The sequence below is a fragment of the Vidua macroura genome, chromosome 3 (genome assembly GCF_024509145.1).
Source record: "Vidua macroura isolate BioBank_ID:100142 chromosome 3, ASM2450914v1, whole genome shotgun sequence".
In the NCBI taxonomy this organism is placed as follows: Eukaryota; Metazoa; Chordata; class Aves; order Passeriformes; family Viduidae; genus Vidua; species Vidua macroura.
Window position 1 is genome coordinate 95,268,132 of NC_071573.1, and position 18,340 is coordinate 95,286,471.

The 18,340-nt window shown below is 42.0% G+C and overlaps 1 protein-coding gene across 1 annotated transcript; it reads right to left on the reverse strand.

Moving 5' to 3' along the window:
• Positions 1–5,724: 5,724 nt before the first annotated feature.
• FAM110C (family with sequence similarity 110 member C) lies at positions 5,725–13,944 on the reverse strand. The gene is made up of 2 exons (XM_053974273.1): positions 12,784–13,944; positions 5,725–9,616 (listed from the first exon to the last, which is right to left on the reverse strand). Exon 1 carries the CDS (start codon positions 13,916–13,918, stop codon positions 12,824–12,826), a length of 1,095 nt encoding a protein of 364 aa, XP_053830248.1. The 5' UTR covers positions 13,919–13,944; the 3' UTR covers positions 5,725–9,616; positions 12,784–12,823.
• Positions 13,945–18,340: the final 4,396 nt, after the last annotated feature.

The window sequence follows — 18,340 nt, forward strand, 5'->3', positions numbered from 1 at the left end:
GTTTGTTAGCCTGCCCTTAGAACAGAGCAACAGCCTCAGCTGTAAAATACCCACAGGCTGCATCACCTCCCATTTGAAGCCAGCCAGGAGCATACACCTGGACAGTCTCAGCAGCTCACAGAACAAGTGCTGGCAGGTTTGGCTGCCAGAGCTGAGTCATGTGGCTGAACCCTTAGTACCAGCATCTGTTTGTAAAACTGGCTCTGAGATACTTCTGATAAAGAGAATTATGATTTGGAAAGGCTGTGAGTTCTTTTGAAACATTACACCATTTCAAACAGCTCAAGCTATGACCCAGTATCTTAGCACTCCGTCTTCTTGGCTGCAGTATCATGTGGCTCTTTCTAGCTGTAACTACTACCAGTAATTAATTATTACTCAATTAAATACTGTGAGAACCTTAAGCCTGAAAAAAGTCATAGATTTTGGCTTTTATAAAGCCAAAATCTATGACTTCATTAAAATTATTCTCACATCAGCTTACTTTTACCTTAGAAGCTCACCAGACTCAAACAGCAATTATTAATAAGGAAGTCAAATAGTTGACATATCTTTCACTTTATTCCCAATGAATTTTTCTTGCCTCCTCCACACAATGGAAGATGCCATCATCACAGCTACCTTTTCTTTCTACAGTCTGGGAGCTTTCTAGTTCACTTTATTCCTCATGTCTTAAGACTCCTCCTTGAAGCAATTTCATTTTCACCTCCTTTTTTAGCTACACTGGCTTTTCTCATACTTGTTATGGATTTGTTGCTATGTGGCACAATTCTTCCTATGAAACACATCCGTTTATGATCGACTATTTTGTGTTTCAGTTGCACCATCCCATTTGATTTCACTCAGATCTACCCACGTTTACTTCCTGCTTGGATGGAATTTTTTGTCTTTGCTTTACATTTCATTCTTGATCATAGTGGCAAAGGTGTGATCCTGACTGTGCAGAAAACATTGTTGTGTCTCAAGCTGTGTCTTTGAGGCTTGTCACAATGAATAGAATCACTAAGAAAGGCTGGAAAGGCTGCAGGAAATGGACATTGGAGGGTTCTTGATATTGGAAATGTTTGTACTGGGCAATGTTTATGCTTTGCAGCCATTCCCTGGGCGTTATCATGCTACATGTATACATCTACAACAAAGCACAGCACTTATCCGTGACCAGACACGCTACAGACCATACGTTCCTCGTGACTCTCCTGCCTCCTCCACTGAACTGTGAATCTGGATGAAAACCAGGCTTGTGGCAAAATGTAAAGTGTAAAATTGATGTCCTTCTGTTTCTTGTTCAAATTCAGTACCTGAAGAATCCTAAATGTTTGGATGGTTTTGATCTGGATCATAACTGTGTTTATAGAACTATGAAAAGTTTTTATTTCAAAAGAAATATACCTATATATACCTTGAAAAGATATCTCTGTAGAAGAATGTTGAGTAAAATTAACAGAGAACAAATATAGGAGTCCTTGGTCAGTGTTTGTTTTAATTTAGGAATGAGCAAAATAATTTTAAACTGGGCTTGAACTGGAAATAAGTATTTCCAGTTAATCTGAAAATCTATTTTAGATATTTATTTAGAGAGACAAATATAGAATTTTTTGAAGTGGTAGAGCATTAATTTAGATGAAAAGAAATCCTCTTCTCTAACTTACCGGTATATATTCTGTCTACACAGTAGGCAAGGGCCCTGAAGCTGGAACAGCTATAGTTGAGAGGATGATCCCTGGAGAGCACTTTTAGTGTCCAGATCATTCCTTTCTTCATAGCAGGCCTCCTTCCCAGCAGTCCCCACTCCTCCATCAGCTCCTGCCTGGTGGACAAAAACTTGAGAAGATGCCCAATGTGCTGCAGCACTAAAGGGGGCTGGTGGTGGCCAGGGTCTGCTTTTGTGCACCTCAGCACACCTTTGAGGCTGGACTTACAGCTGATGGAGGGTAACTGGCTCCACAGCACTTGATAGCCAGATCTCATTCCATGGCCACGTCTCAGCTAAGTGTTTCAGAGCTTCAAATCTTTTCAGCTGCTTCTGTTCAGCTCAGCCCTGTGGCAAGCTGACTTGAACTAAGCAGAGGGAGGACTGCTGAAGGACAATTGAGCACATGGGCATTTGCAACACTTTTGAATCAATTTTATTTTACAGTTAAAGTAATGCAAATAGATTCAAATCCATACTTCTAATTAAAACAACAGTTTCCTGTGCCTCCCAACTGCAGGCAGAATCTGAGTTCTATTCTGTGACAAAACATCTCTTTTGCAAATTTACTGCAACCTTCCTAAATCTTGCCAGCTCTGCTGAACCAATAGATAGGCTGTAAATGCCTTTCTTAGAATACTCTGAAGAAAGACAAAAATACATCAAATTATGTAACTTTGGGAGTTAAACATTCCTCCAAATCAGTTTTCCCTGTTTCCCTGTATTTTGCAGGGCATGATTTTTTGTTGCATAATATTCATTTTTACTGTAAAAAATCTTCCAGATTACCCCAATGTAGTGTGATGTAATTGGCAGACTTTGGATTTTTTATGTACTCCTGCTTTTGTACAAACATTTTACACATGAGGACTGTTGTTAATATTGGTCTCAGTCCTCAGGTAAAGCAAGATGCTAACATAATACAAACCACACTGATTTATGTTGTAAATATTTGAAGTTCAGGGGAATTTATTTGTGAGAGTTTGAGATCAATCATAGGTAAATGGGGATTTCAGACAAAGTATACATGGAAGAAAATTGTCCTCTTGGATAGTGCATGATAAGACTCTCAGGCACATGGTATGTTATTCTTGGGATTGTCCTGTGCAGGCCAGGAGTTGGATTTGCTAATCCTAGTGCGTCCCTTCCAACTCAGCATATTCTATGATTCTATGATCAGTGGGCAGAGAAGTCCTCTTATCATCCTACCACTTTGTGTCTGAAATTGTTTTAGAGCAATATAAGATGATCTATGAATGTCTCAAACTCTGCAGGAATAAGCTAGTCTTTCTACCAGCTGTAGGGTAATAAAATTATACAATCTAAAAATCCGAAAATTTAGGAAAATTGGAGCTTCCAGACAATTAGTCTGTTTTGGAATGTTACATTGAAGGCCTGTTCTTAGAAGTTACACAATTTTCAGCCTCTTCATAGTACTGACATCAAGGAATTTAACCCTTTTCCTATTCTCATTGTCAGAGCAGATGGAGGCAGCTCTGCAGATGCTCTTAAACTCAACAGATGCCTGGAGAGGCATCTCAGCTTGTGTTTGCAGATGAACCCAATAGACTACATCTCTGTTTGATGCTGGTTGACTCTTGCATGTGATAAAGCACTTCTTAAATTTACTTTCCTGCAGGAAATAAATGTTGAGTGAAGACATGTTCCCAAGAAATGAGTGGTGAACTGCATCTTTCCAACAATCTCAAGAGATACCCTGCTGTCCTGGGTCCCACACAGAACCGATTCAGTCTTTCTTTCTCAGTCCTGCTGCTGCAAAGCTTACCCAATTGCCTTTTACTGTCCTAATGTTCTTATTTGGCCCCACCAAACTTCCTAGAAGGTTTAAACTATAGTACACCATGAAAAGACTTGTGATTTGGGATTTGATTTTGCAATAGCTGTGCTCAGGACAAAGTGTCACCATGGCTCTGAAAAAACATTGGCTAGAAGACATAAACCAAGCCAAAGATGATGTTACAATCAGGTATCAAAGAAGAAAACAATGAGAAAATTATTGCTAAGCTATGTAGGAAGAGCTATATAGATGAAAAAAGACTAGAGAGTTGGTCTCAGATCTTGTTATCTCTTTTGTTTAACTACAGAGCACATTCATTTCTTGACTTTTTGCATGATTAGTTCTTAGTTTCCTTAGGGCAGAAACAGAAAGATTGAACAGAAGGGTGTAAAACCTAACTGAAAGCAGTATTCAGAAAAAAAAGATTAGAGGAATGAGGACAAATAGAACAGTGCCATGCGTAATGATTGGCACATGAATGAGTTCATTGGAAATGTAAACACGGAAAGGGACTGTGAGAGGGCGTAAGATGAGCAACTCAGAGCGATGATTAACTGCGGAAGTGGTTAAGACTTCCCGGTCACCAAAGAGAAAAACAGTGATGCAAGAAGAGGTTGGGCTAAAAGGAAGGAATAGGAGCAGCACTCCCCTTCGTGTGCTCAGCTGTGCCTGCTTCTTTGTGCGTGACTCTACATCTTGGTGCTTGTTGCTTCAGTGCTCTAATGACGATCAATAACCAACCAATAATCACGTAGTTTCGTGTTGATGATTGCTACCCTCTGGTTCCTGTTACTGCCTATGAAAAAAACATAAAAATTGGTACTCCTGTTGAGCTCTTGATGATTGAGGCAAACTTTGAAACCCACACAATCACAGCTCTTAGATATTTTTAATCATAAGTGCTGAGGCAACTCAAGTCCAGTACAAATGTGCAAGCTAATTTTACAGGATTTCATTTTCTTTCAGTAACTAGATTGATTTCTGGAGAAAGATATATGAAGCTGACTTCGATCTGGAAGGGGTTTTTTTCTATGATACTGTTTGTTTTTCTGCTATATCACAAATTTTATTGGCAAGTATAATTGACCAAAATTCTCAACACCTTTTGTCATAGAGACCTTGACAGACTGCTGTTACACCATTGCCTGCAAATAAGCTGAGTAGTCCTTTCTAAGTTCATTTTATATCCAAGGATGGAACATCTACCACCTCTCTCTACAACATTATACTTAAGTGAATTGACATAGTCCCTGTTCAGTACCACAGGATAAAGCCAGGATAAATACAGCCCAATCACAAAATGTCCTCAAAATTTGAAGGTATCTCTTTGCAGAGTAAAGCCAAGTCCTGTATTTGTTTATTTACTGCTGTTGACATATCATAGCCCTTCTTTGGCAAAACCTCTTGGAGATACTAAGTACTTTTGCAGTGGTGTGTTCAGAATGCTTCAACATCTACAATACATCTGAAAAGACCTTTTTTCTGGGTTCTTTCCAACATCTATTTACTACTCAGAGATGAATCAGAAGCAAAGCAGTGGATGAGTAAGCTGTGACTTTTAAAGGTTCCTTGCACCAGAGAGTCCGAGAGCAGGAGCTTGCCATACCTTACTTTTGGAAGAAATCCAGAAACTGGATTTCATAAAATATGGGATACAGGTGTTATCTGAAAAATTACTTAAGAGCAATGTTCCTAAATGCTAAGCTGGGCGGTAGCCCAAGGTCATTCTCAGACTACAATGGCTCTGTCCTCTCTAAGGCAGCAAGAGAAACAAAGGCTTGCTATGGGAGATTAACCTCCATAGAAAGGGGGATGCATGTATTTCACCCTTTCCAGACTTGCTTCATACCTTGCACTGACATAGGTCACACGGGATTTGTGAGAGGACGGTTACAGGTGATAATAACGTTGCTCTTGGGTTTTTGTGGAAGATCTCAATCTGCACAGCAAGCATCCTTTAGTTCTACCTCAAGTTGCCTTCAAATGCTGGCTGGTGAAACACTTGAGTCTGAGCAGATTAGACCATACCAAAATGATAAATATGAAACTGGAATGCATTGATTTCTAGTAAAAGCTCACTGTATGCAACCATTATTCCTGATGCTTTCTTCACAAAATAAATAGAGATTTAGCATAATATACCTAATTCTTTTTATGGAAAGAACAGTCGAAGAACAGTTTTTTATAAAATTATGGAGATAATATATTTTCCAAGCAGAACTTCAAACTCCCTCCCACTTTGGACACTGGCTGAGATGAGTGTGGTATTGCCTGCAGCACATCGTAGCTTTTGAGAGTGAGCAAGACCAAAAACAATAGTAAATTTGGAAAAAAAAATAGTACCCTTCAGAAATAAACTCTATCTTTTCAGCCATATTCTGAAATAAAAAGTATTAGAATGTTGTAGAACAGCCTTAGCCTCATATAATTCAAATGTACTGATATTGAGAGCTATTAGTTATTGTGCCACCTTCTTGTGAGATTCCGTACCTAGGGTCTCAGCCAGGGGTCTGGGCAAGACTCAGGGATGCATTGCACTTTGAGATGTTCACAGTCCAGTATCAGACTCACTCACAGAGAAATTAATTGGCTAATGAGATTCCTGCTTTAAAATAACAGCACTTTAATGGAGACAGCAAAATAAAAGTATACTTTAAAAAAGCAAACATTACCTCTCAGAGTGGTAGTTTTATTTGTATGCATTAAACAGCATGCAGTTTTTTTCACAGGAATATAAGCACAACAATGGTGAAACATCCATATCAGATCCGACAAGTATTCCATTTCAAAGGGTCCAAAAGCAGATGCAAGAAACTTCACAGGACGCAATGGCAGGACAACCTGCTCCAGAAGAAAGTTTCTGCTTAATCCCCACCAATGTAATGCTTGGCTGATTTCATAAAACGCGTAGACTTATACCCCTTAGAAAAGTAATATATATATAGAAAAAATCTGTATTTCTTATAGATTTCTGTACAGTAATATTTACAATATATTGCAAAGATTTCAGTCTTATCTCCATATTCCAGACCATAAACCCCAGACTTTGTACCTTTCTTCTGTTATGCCACAGCTGTGGACATTGCCCCTTGTCACAGCACTGGAGAACCATGAAACACTTGGGTGTAAACAGCAATTTGTTCTGTACACTTGCATCCCATTTGACATTTTGTTTACATAGTTCTAGTCAAACAAAATAATACAGTTTATGACTAGCCGTTGTCATCAGCCACCGTTTTAGGCTCCCCAGACAATTGGAAAACCAGCTCCATTGCTAAAACTTCTGTTCAAACTGCAACAGCCCACTTTTCCACAGTTTAACACCAAAGCTGGAAAATTCCACCCATCCTAAATTATATCTTTTATAATCAAATAGTAAAAAAAAACTTTTTTTTTTTTTTTTGAGAAAAAGATAGGTAGTAGCTAACATGAGCAAGTTCTTCTCGTTTTGAAGGATATGACTGAAAGACCCAGCAGAAGAAAGAACCCTTTACATGTAACAGTAACAGGAGCAGAATGAACACCAGAGCTTTCATCATTTGGAAAAAGCACTGAATTAGCCATTTCCAAAACATATGGGGAAAAAAGGCTGTCATCTATTTTTGTTCTGACATACAGGAAATGTAAATTATTAGCTTCCCCAGAAGGTATTATTAAATAAAGGGAATCTACAGCATATCAGGCAAAGATCTTAGACAGGTCCACATCACCTCTGAAATAAATGGGAGTGCTTGGGGTTCCTACAGAGTTTGAACAAGGCCAAAGAAATTTTGCCACATCAGTGTGGAAAGTCACCTGAACCCTACTGAACTATCCACGAAGACAAAAAGAGGGACTAAAAAAGTATTCAGAATGGGTCCAGTTCTGATTTCACTAACCTCTGCCATAAAATCCTCATCGATTTTCAGAAAGGCTGATGTTCATTCAGTATTTTCAAGCAAATTAAACATAGTCCTTCCTAATATTGAAAACTCATGAGTAATACATCTTTCATCTTAACTTTTAAAAGCTGCTCAACTGACAGAGGAACAACAAATAGAAGTTTGAAAATGAAACAAAAATTTTCCTTGGAAACAAAGCAAATTAATTCTCTTCTCCTGTGGCAGGGCACTGGATTGTAACTCAAAAGATTTTTCCTGTACTGTGAGCTAACTACAGTCATCCATGTTTTCAAAGAAAAGCACTCCTTAGCTCTGATATATAAATATATATGTGGTACAGCATTTTGCTGGGAGCATGAACAGAACAGATACATCAGATTATGTTCCTGACTAATAAACCTAGACTGTGATCCTTAAAAACCTGCACCTTCAGTGTATAAATCTTATCATATTAGCAGCATCTTGAAGTCTTCTGAGAATCATCCTTTTATAAAAATGTAACAAATATATATGGAGATTTCATTATGTAAGAAAATATCCATGTATGCTACCTTCTCTCTAAGTTTGAAGGAGCTCACACAAACTAATTTTCTCCCAGTTGAAAAGTGGGTCCAACAATTATTTTATCTGGAATCATTATCTAGTTATCTTAAGAACTTCAGACATGTAGGCCTTAGAACCCAACACTAGAAACACAAGACATTGCATTTCCAAATTGGAGCTGTAATTGAGAACTAACCATCCAAGGACTGACAAGCACATTTAAAACCCATGGAAGTGCAACTCAGATGATATTTAGCTGATATCGATGAGCTCTTTAAGGGCAACTCTTCCACAACCATGGTAACACAAAGTAAGCTTTTAACCTCTGCAGGACCAACAGCTGAAGTCAACATTGTGCCAGTCAGGCAGCTTTCACAGATGGATATCACTGCAAATGAAAGGGAAAGTGGCTTTGGCTTTTTTTTTTTTTTTTTTTTTGTTTTTTGTTTTTTGTTTTAATTGTTTTGTGGTTTGCAATGCCCGTATAGAAATGCTTTGATTGCCTAGCAAGCAATGACAGATTGGGGTGTTTGAGGCACAGCCAGCAAATTCCATGAATTACTGCAGAGGCCTCATTCACTACACTAATGATACAAGTATCACCTTTTAAAATAAGTTTAGCTCAAGAAGCCCAAATAAAGCATTTTACTGATGATATTGAATGAAGAGCTGTCTACACTGGGTGTCCTCAGGACATTCCCTGGCCTGGCTGTGCCCTAGCATGCCTTCTTGCCTTGCAGCCCAGCGCTGCCGCCTTGCACAGCCCTGCTGCAGACCCACACTGGGGAAGTGTGGCTTAACACAGGCTGGCATAGTTCCCTAATGCCATTCTGTAACAGCCTGCTCACTCACTGCCTAAAACTAAAGGTGTTACACCACGACTGCCAAACCTTGCAATGCTGGCCATGTCAGACTCGGGCACACACTGCAAACAAATTGTACCATTCTGCAAGGCAGAAACAATGCAAAACCTCCCTCAATACCTGTTTCCTGGAACCATGCAGCTGGAAGTATTTGGTGATATTCTTTCCCAATGTCTGAGCACGCTGAGTGACAAACTAGCAAGAGCAAACTAGATGGATACAAGGTATGCCAATTTGGCTTGCTTGCTCTCAGAGAAAGAGAGGTTTGGTAGCTCACATGTTTGCCAAGTATCTCGGATAAGGCTGCCACAGTTAGTCTTCACCAGCCAAGCAAATGATAGTGAATGATGTCAGGATGAGGTCTGATCAAACAGCCCTGGTCAGGCAGAGCCTTTGGACATCCAGGTGGAGTCTGTCTGCAAGGGAACACCTGACCCAGAGGTCATTGCCACTTCATTCCCACTTTCTCCCCCCATCCCTGGACAAATTCATTGCTGGAAAGAGATGGGTGCGCAAAACAGACCTTCTGTCACAGCCTGGAATGACATCCTGAGGCAGTGAGCTGATGTTGAATATTACTGCAGACAGCAGCTGCTGCCACGCTTCAGTTTCCCAGGGGCTTTTGATTCCTGCTGTCTTGCTGGGGGGCACAGTTCACAGTCTCCACTTTTCATTGCAGTCTTGGACACTCTTGGGCTTGACAAGAGTGAGGCTTCCAGGGGATGGGGGTGAAGGTAGGAAGCAGTAACAAAATACTACACTTGGACAAAGTACACATAAGCCAGATGAGGGAACAGTTTCTTCCTGCGTCTGGTTTTGTTCAACTTCCAAGTCAACAATTCTGAAGAAAGAAGAAAAACAGTGTCATTTGTTATTTATCATATCAGACAAGCTTAAGGTGATACTCTAAAGCTTTTATTCAGCTGCCTGTGGCTACTGTGAACATAGTAAATTACCCTCCCTGGAGATTTCCATGTGAATAATGTCCATCCATTTAAGAATGATGAGAAACTCAAGGCTGAATAATCTTGATTCAGTGCAGGAAGGAGGATGCAGAGTGAACCCTCTTCCTAGAATCAAGAAGAACTGACAGTGACAGGAACTGAACTACAGAGGTCAACCCAGGAAGCTTTCTACCAAGAAACAGCAATGACCATCTTGCTAAGGACCTCAGTTTTCTGAAGCTCACAACCCACACTCTGCAATCATCTCTCTGATGAAACATGCTAAAGAACCTGATCCTTCAACCAGCTTTTATTTACATGGTGCTCCACCAGGTCTCAGACAGCTTATGAAAAATTAAACAGAGAACATAAAATATGAATGGAATGATCACTGGCCCATAAAAGCTCTGCAGCTCTTGAAAGGTGTTTTATATGTAACGAATGTTGGGATTTCAGAAATGAGGTTTCTGCCTCATTGTCCAAAGAAGATGCAACAATTTTCAAGCCTCTGCAGCAAACCAGGAACTTCTAAGGATGTGCCTGGGAACACCAGGAAGAGTACATTGCTCCCCAGCAGAGAATAGCAGTCCACTGCCCTTTAAAAAGCAAGCTAAACAGAGCCAAATACTTGGATATTGTGAAAACATAGAGATATCTGACTTGATGCTGTATTGTCGAAGTGTAGAACTGAATGAAAATTTAGACCAGAACTACAAGACTCATCTTGTAATCACGTGATGATAATCAACTCTCTCCTTAAATTCTGTCCAGCAAATGTAGTATTTAACTTATGGTAACTCTTGATGACCCTTGTCCTTTATTCTGGGTGCAGTGTACAGGTATTTTTAGCTGACCTTTCTGAACTTCCCACTTCTGTGGCCTAAATGATAAGTATGTTTTCAGTTTTCAGAAACTACCTGACAGATGAGATCCAACAGTTGAGAGTTAGCCCTAATATTCTTAAAATCAGGTTTATAAATAAGGTCCCTCTGAATTAATCTTTCCTAGGCTGTCAAAAATTTTGGTGCCAAAGGAATTGCTACCGTAGTAATTAAAGTTATTGCAGAATGAACATAGGATCACTTGAATAAACTTGATGTTTTTTTCATTGAGATCTTTTCACCACCCTGTTAGGCTGTGTACTACAATTTTCTCTTATATGGTAAAAATAAAGAGCCATTGACCAAGCTCATGTGAGGTTACACTGGTTCAGCTCCTGGTATTTCCCACCCTCCCGCCCTTGCCTTTGCCCTGGTGCACCTCTTCTGCAGACTGCATGCTCCCAGGGGTGCCCACCACCATCTCCTGCCTAAGCTACAGCACTGGACACACTTAGCACCCTGCAAATGGATGGGAAAGGACCAGCTGCTCCCTCTGGAGCCAGCTCTGTGGTGACGACCTGGACCTTACCCCCATCAGGGGCATTCAGGAGCAAACAGGCTTTTATTTGGTTGTTTTTCTTGTGTGGTTCAATGCTTGCTGGAATCTGCCTCCCATCCTCTTGTTTAGCAAGGCTGGCAGCTGCAAGGAGCTTCACAAAACCACCACCTTCCTCATTTTATTTTGTGTATCCCCCTGGCCTTTTATCACAGAAGGATGAGGAAGGAGAAATGATTACTTCAGAAGAGCTCTTTCTTCTCTCTAAAATTATTTGGGAAAGGATTTGTTACATAACAACACTTCTTTTAAGTTGTCAGCCAGATACCTGAGAATATTCTTATCAGCATGGCCTGGAAAAGTTTTTGTATAATGGCTCTCTCCCTGTCTTTCTCCTCTTGCAGGAAGAAAATAGACTTTTGAGAAAAATTCTAATTCTAAAGATGAACCGAATTTCACATCATTAAAAACAGTTTCAAGTAAATGGATTTTTGCCTTACATGGATTAAAGGAATTTAGAGTGACAGCCTCACGTCCACATAGGAATGAGGCTCTAGCACTAAAATTCTCCACATTCATAGGGCCCACATGCTCTAACAGCTGCATCTACACAAAATGATGTTCTTCTCATGCACCAATTATGAACTGTCAGAAAATATACATGTAATCCTTCATATCAAGACCTACTCATGAAATTTTTAAATACCTCTGGTAAGCTGCGGTAGTTATCCTGGGAGCTTTATGCACTGAAGAAGAAAAACTCTTATCTCATAGATTACCAACACCACAAACTCCATTAATATAGTTCTTTTTAAGAAGATCATACGCAAAATAAACACCGCTTTTATTAAACCCAGGACATTGGCTTTTACCAGAGCTAAATTTGTTATGCTTCTGTCTGTGAAGCAATTGATTTCTAAGCCTAGATCCACACTTTTATGTTAATTATCTTTAGCTTAAAACACTGGAGCACACCTCTGACCAAGGCAAACCACACAATCCATTCCCAGCTACCAGCACCAAACCACACAGCAAAACCCACTGCAGAGGAAAACTCAAACTCTGAAATGCTACGAGGTCACCTGGAACAAACTTCTAGGGTCCCAACAGAAAGCCATGGAGGAAATAAGATTGATAGCAGGGCACTGATTCAGTTTTGCTTTTCTGATACTTGGGGGTGCCTGTGTGTAAGGAGAAGGAGAGAGTGAAGTAAAGGAGAAAACTGTAGCAATGTAGTGTAAATACAGTGCACTCCTGATGAGTAATAGTTTCAACAGTACAGTATAAATACAGTGTACTCCTAATTAGTAGTAGACTCTTCAGTCTGTTATCCAAATAACTGTAGCTAAAGGCTTTTTCCTAGCATTTAATATAGCAGAAATTAGAAGAAATAAGATATTTGCAAAGCAGGAATCTGCAAAGTGCAGGCATCCCTCACAGACACTGACTCTTTAATTTCCTGTGGCAGTTCTGATCTAAACCTGGCAAGCTGCGAACATTTACTTGTTTGTATTTTGGTTTTTGTAATAACACAGATTTCTGCTTTGAAAAAAGCCGTACCTGGAACGTGGGAAACAAAAGACATTTTCCTTTAGCCCTTCCTTCAAAGACTAATATAAACCATGAGAAGTTAACTGCCCTCTAAAAAGGAAAGAGAAAATTTGTCAGGGCGAGGCTTTGCACACACCTTGAGTTTACCAGGCTCAAACGCATGCTGAATGAAGCCATCACGCCAGTTCCTGGATCACCTTATTGGTCTCCTTGGCTTTCTTACACGTGTACAACCATTTGATTATCCGAGCGTTGCGCTCAATCACAGAGGTGCTGCTGGGGACCTGCTCTGTGAGTTCATCCTCCAGCAGCCCCTCATCCCCGCTGTGCCTCGTGAACTCACTCTCCGACGTTGCCACGCTGATGCTGCGGATCCTGAAGGAGACATTGTCAGACACCACGGAGAAATTCTCTCTCCCAAGATCCTCAATGACCTCCTGCTCCAGGCCACAGTACTTGAAAAATGTTTCAAAGTCAGCGAAGGACTTGGAGTAGCGAGAGCTGATGTCTGACTGGGAGCGATGGAGACCTCTCCTCTTCACCTCCTTGACCTCTTCAGGAGGTGTACTCAGTTTTGAGGGTTTCTCATGCTCTTTTGTACATACCCCTGCCCCTTCAGTGCTCACAGGGATAGTCTGCACCGCTCCATGGTCGTCTGGCTCATGGTCACCATCTTTTGCTGAGAGAGGCTCACTGCTCTCGGTGGCTGCGATGTCCTCCATGACTCTGGGCAACGCAGGGGAAGCCAACTGCTTCTCCTTTATGGACCCATGGAAGATCCTCCTCACTAAGTTCCCCCGTGAGCTGTCCTGGCTTTGACCTCTGCCGAGCTCACATTTCTGACGGTAGATCACCAGGGAATCCGGCCGCATCTGCCTCTTGGTGCTGCGCCTGGCGATGGGGGGGCCGTGCTGCAGGGGGGCTCGGCAGGAATTCCCCGCCTTGCCCAGCTCCAGGGGCTTCGCGCCCGTCCCTGTGCCCAGGTCCCGGCTCGCTGCTTTGCTCTCCACGGAACAGGTCTCGCTGCTGCTCTCCGAGGCTGAGCTGAGCGCGATGACGGGATCCTGCCTGGTGCCGATGACCTGCTGGCTCTTCACGTACTTGGCCTTATCGGCGGCCAGTCTCTCCACGGCACTTTTCCTGCCCGGCTTGCCGGCCTCCAGCTGCCGGCGGAGGTACTCGGGCCCCTTGTTGAGGAGCCGCAGGGGGAGGGAGGAGTGCAGGTCGGAGATGGCGTGCATTCCCACGGCCCGGGAGAGTTCAGCTGGCATAGCAATTTCAGGGACGCGGATCCTGCTTCCAGTCCCGAGAAGGAAGTGAGATAAGAAAATTAAAAAAAAAAATTAAAAAGAGGGAAAAAAAAGAAAATCGCGGTGTAGGACAGCCCGGGCGCGCAGGCGGCGGCTCCGCGCTCCGAGGGCCGCGCTCCCCGCACCGTCGGGGCGCCGCGCGTCCCGCCCGCCCGCCGGCAGGCACAGCCAATCCCGGCCGGCAGGAAGGGAGGGAGGGAGGCCGGCAGGGAGGGAGCGAAGGAGGCAGGAGCCGCCCTGGGGGGGGCGGTGGCCCGGCCCTCGTCACCTCCCGCGGCGCTGGGGCGGCCGGGGCTCCGGGGGCACGGCGCTGCGGTGGGCGCGGGGCGCCTGCTCCGACGCCGGGGCTCTCGGAGGGTTTGCTCCCCTCAGACACATCCTCTCCCGGGCCGCCGCTTGGGGACGGGGCGCTGCTTGAGGGCCTGACCCGGCAGACCCCGGCGCATTTTCCCCTTCGTGGGGCACCGCCTTGCCCCGCTCCTTTCGCGGCCCTTACGCGGTGCGTTCCCCCCCGCCGAGTTTTGCTGCCCGGCCGTGCCGGCGCTGCGCTCCAGCGGGAAAACTTGGAACGATCGGGATAGGACGGGACGGGCTTCCAGAGCACAGCGGCAGAGCAGAGTCTGGGCACGCCGGGCGGGCAGCACAGATGTGCCTCCAGCTGTGCCCCCAGCTGTTCCTCCAGCTGTGCTGGCGGCATCCTGCCCTTCCCGGGGCAGCGGCTGCCGCAGGGACACGTTTGTCTCTGGCCCGCTGCTGTGCTGTAGCTGTGCACGCGTAAAGTGTAAAGTGCAGTGGAATGGCATCAGTCTGAACTGCGTGTCGCAAATCTTTGCCCTTCAGAAACACAGGGCAGAATTCGCAGTTCTGAACAGGCAGGACAGGGCAATTTACTGTAATGTAAACTCCCAAAAATTAGACTTGTAAGATAATCACCTGGAGCAGTTCAACTTTAACTCATGATCTCATGTGAGATGCACTAATAACTGAATTATAGATAACTTTTATTCTAATTCAGGAAACAAAAGCCAGTTTATATCTGCAGGTTTTTTAATGCATATTTTTTACTGGTTTGGTTTGGTTTCAGTTTGTCTATTACTTCTGGGGGAATACTAGAATGCTTTTTTGGTGATTGGTTCATACTTCATCTTTACAATCACTAAATTGTAGCTAACAATTTTAGAAAGGAAGAGATGAGCCTCCGTGTCCTCGTTACGAAGTTTCAGGGTAAACCGCTTTGCTACCAGCAAGGTTCTCACTGTGTCAAGAGTAGGGTTATGATCAACTCTGGAGTCAGAGTTTGGGCTATCTCTTCAGTGAAGACCTTCTTAGAAACACACAAACCAGAAATATTCTCTTACCAACATGTTTCTACTGCTGGTTTTCCCCTTAATTTTACATTATCTTTGTTTCTAGACATGTAGATCTGAACTCCAGAAGCCCTATAACACATACAACTGCCTGTTCACAGCAAGAATCCCAGATATGATGGTCGCCTGAATCATGACTGAAATTTGTAACATACCTTGAGATCACTTAGGGTGAAATTCTTGCTGATATGTAGAATGGGTGCAGTTCTTTGAGAAATAACTTTTTTTTTTCTTTTACAGGTTTGCAAGTAGAGCTGGTTCACGTAACAACTTACCTAAAATCAATATTCTTGAAAACTGAGAGAAAATAATAGAAGCTTAAGCACAGTTAGTTACTAGGGAACTCTTTCCTGTTAAATTGGTTCATACACATGTGTAAGAGTGTAGTTAATATCATCATGTATTGAAATGCTTCATGAGATGCTGGGCATCTAGGGAAGGCTGATGTCTTCTGACAGTTAATCTGAGCAATAGGCTGATAGATATAATGAATTTAGTAATGAGATACTAAGGTTTAATTCCCATATTGACAAATCTGCCTTAATTTTTTTCCTTCAACATTTTCCTTGGAGTTCTATGGCACTGAATAATGTAATAACACATATTCACATTTCTCCATGCATTTTATTTTTTGTTTGTTCCAAATTCTAGTGTCTTTTAGAAGCTTTAAGAACTTGCAAAAAAAAAAAAAATCATTTGTTTGCATTCATTTGAAATAATAAGAAAAATGAACACACACAAGTATCAATTAGAGGGGTCTTATTAAACAACGATAATTCCTTTATTTATGAAAGCTGTTCATTCACATGCTGCAATATTATATAGTTTTTCTCAGTGGACAATAGTTGTGTTTAGAGTTGATATACAAAACCAATTTTAAAACATTGGTTTTGATGGAAAAAAAGGTTTAAAACATTAAAAAAATTGATATATTTTTCTTTCTCTTAAAATGTCCTTGGCTTTAAATGCATGCCTGAAAGACTTTTGATGGAATATTTTCATTTTTCAGGCAGTTTCATCCTCATCTCACTGACAAAAGTAGATGTGAGTTTTGGTTTCCCATGAAGTGCATGTCACAAGAAATTTCTCATGAAAAATTGCAACAGCAATTTCCAGCTGACTTTCCAGATATGTGAGATACTTGTCCCTGAGAATCCTGGGTGATGACAACAACATTCAAGGAGAGGAAGAGTCTTCCCAGGGTCAGAAAACATTTGCAAGCAACAAAATTCTGTCTCCCTTTAATAAGGTACATCAATATAGCAGCTGCACAGTTAAGTGATATTTTAAATATATTTAGGTCACATATTTTAAAACTTAAATGCATTTTAGTTTAAAATATGATTTTCTGATTTAAAATACTTATATTTGTATTTGTTGGAATTAGCTCTTAAATTTTAGATACACTCTTACAGTATTTAAAGAAGAGGGAGCCATTGCATTTCTTCCTCCTGGAAAGCAGCAAGAAAGAGAGTGTATTATGAGAGTCCCGAGCAAACCACCTTTGCCCTGTCCCAGAACAGCCTTGCAGATAATGAAAAGGAAATAAAAATGGGTGCAGCAGCAACTGTCCCTCAGCCTGTCAGCTGCCATCAGTCTCCCTCTGGCACCAATGCATTAGACAAAGGTAAGAGAGGCAAGTCCTGCACACACTAAGCCTGAGCTGACACAAAGAGTTTTCCCACGGAAGGAGAGTTCAACAAAACACCTTTGAGTCAGCTGGCATTTAAAGTTATCACGAAACACAAAGCAGTTGAATTTTATGTTGGGTAGAAAAACCACTTCTCACTGAGTTTTTATTAATAAGGGATGTTTTCAGAGCACAGCTAGAGTCTGAGCCAGATGAAAGCCAGAAAAAGGACTGGTACAATGGTGCTGCAAGCAAACAGTACAATGTGTGCAAAGCTTAGGTCATTGCTGTCACTGCTCCCACCCCATTGCCAGTGTCAGTGACACTCTGATTTATAGTGGTCAAAGGGCAAAAATGAAGTGGTGGCAGTGGGAGGTAAAGGCAAGGAGGGAAGAGAAAGGGGAGCTCAAGCTCTAACAGAAATAGGATGCTCCCATTTTGGAGACCACCAGAACAACTGTGTCCCAGGACTGAGGTTTTTACCCCCGGCAGCTCTCAGTACTGAGTGCAGGTGTTGCAGCCCACATCAGGGGGTGATTCACTTCCACTGTAACACTGAGTGGTGCCACTGAGTGTCCTGTTTGCTGCACTGGGGGGGTGTAAACCAGCCACAACACAGAAATGAACAGTTTCCAAACAGCTGTCTCCAATGGGGACATTTTAGGCCTTTCAACATTAAATCAGTGACTGTACTGATTCTCTCAGATTCACACAGCAGAAGATATAGACATGCCTGTACATCTTCAGGCAGAATTTTAAGACTCAGGGCTTGAGCACTGTATGGCAGAGGCAGACCCACATCACTTGTATGTCTTCTTTTAGCCTCTCACACCACTGCCAGATTGCTTAGCATCCTTTTCCACCATTGTGATTTTGGTTTTTTTGATTCATTAGACACCTTGGCATCTTAATCAGAAAACATCTTCCTCCTAAAGTCAGTCCAGCTTGCTCACAATTGTCATTAGTGGGCTTCATTTTTTGGAAATTCACCCCGGTAATACCACTATCCAGGCTGAACAACCATCATGGATCTCATCAGGACTGTGTAATTTACATCACAGTGATTCATGGCAACATATGGGGAGCTTTATTAGAACAAAGAGCAGAAGAAAAGTGGTGGAATATCACCGTGAAAGCAAGAGATGAAAGGGAGAACAAATGCAACATGGATTACACCAAACAGTTACAATGGGGAAAGTGCTAGCCATAGCGGCATGCTTCTTTCCCTTTTTATGCCTTCTTGTCCCTGCAGTACATCTGAGCTTACACTAATTCCTTTTTTCATACACCTCTCACATGCCTAAAATGTAAAAAATAAAAAAAAATCCAACCCATGTTTGGTGCCTAACATATTTAAGTGTGCGTTAAAATATTGAGATTGAATAT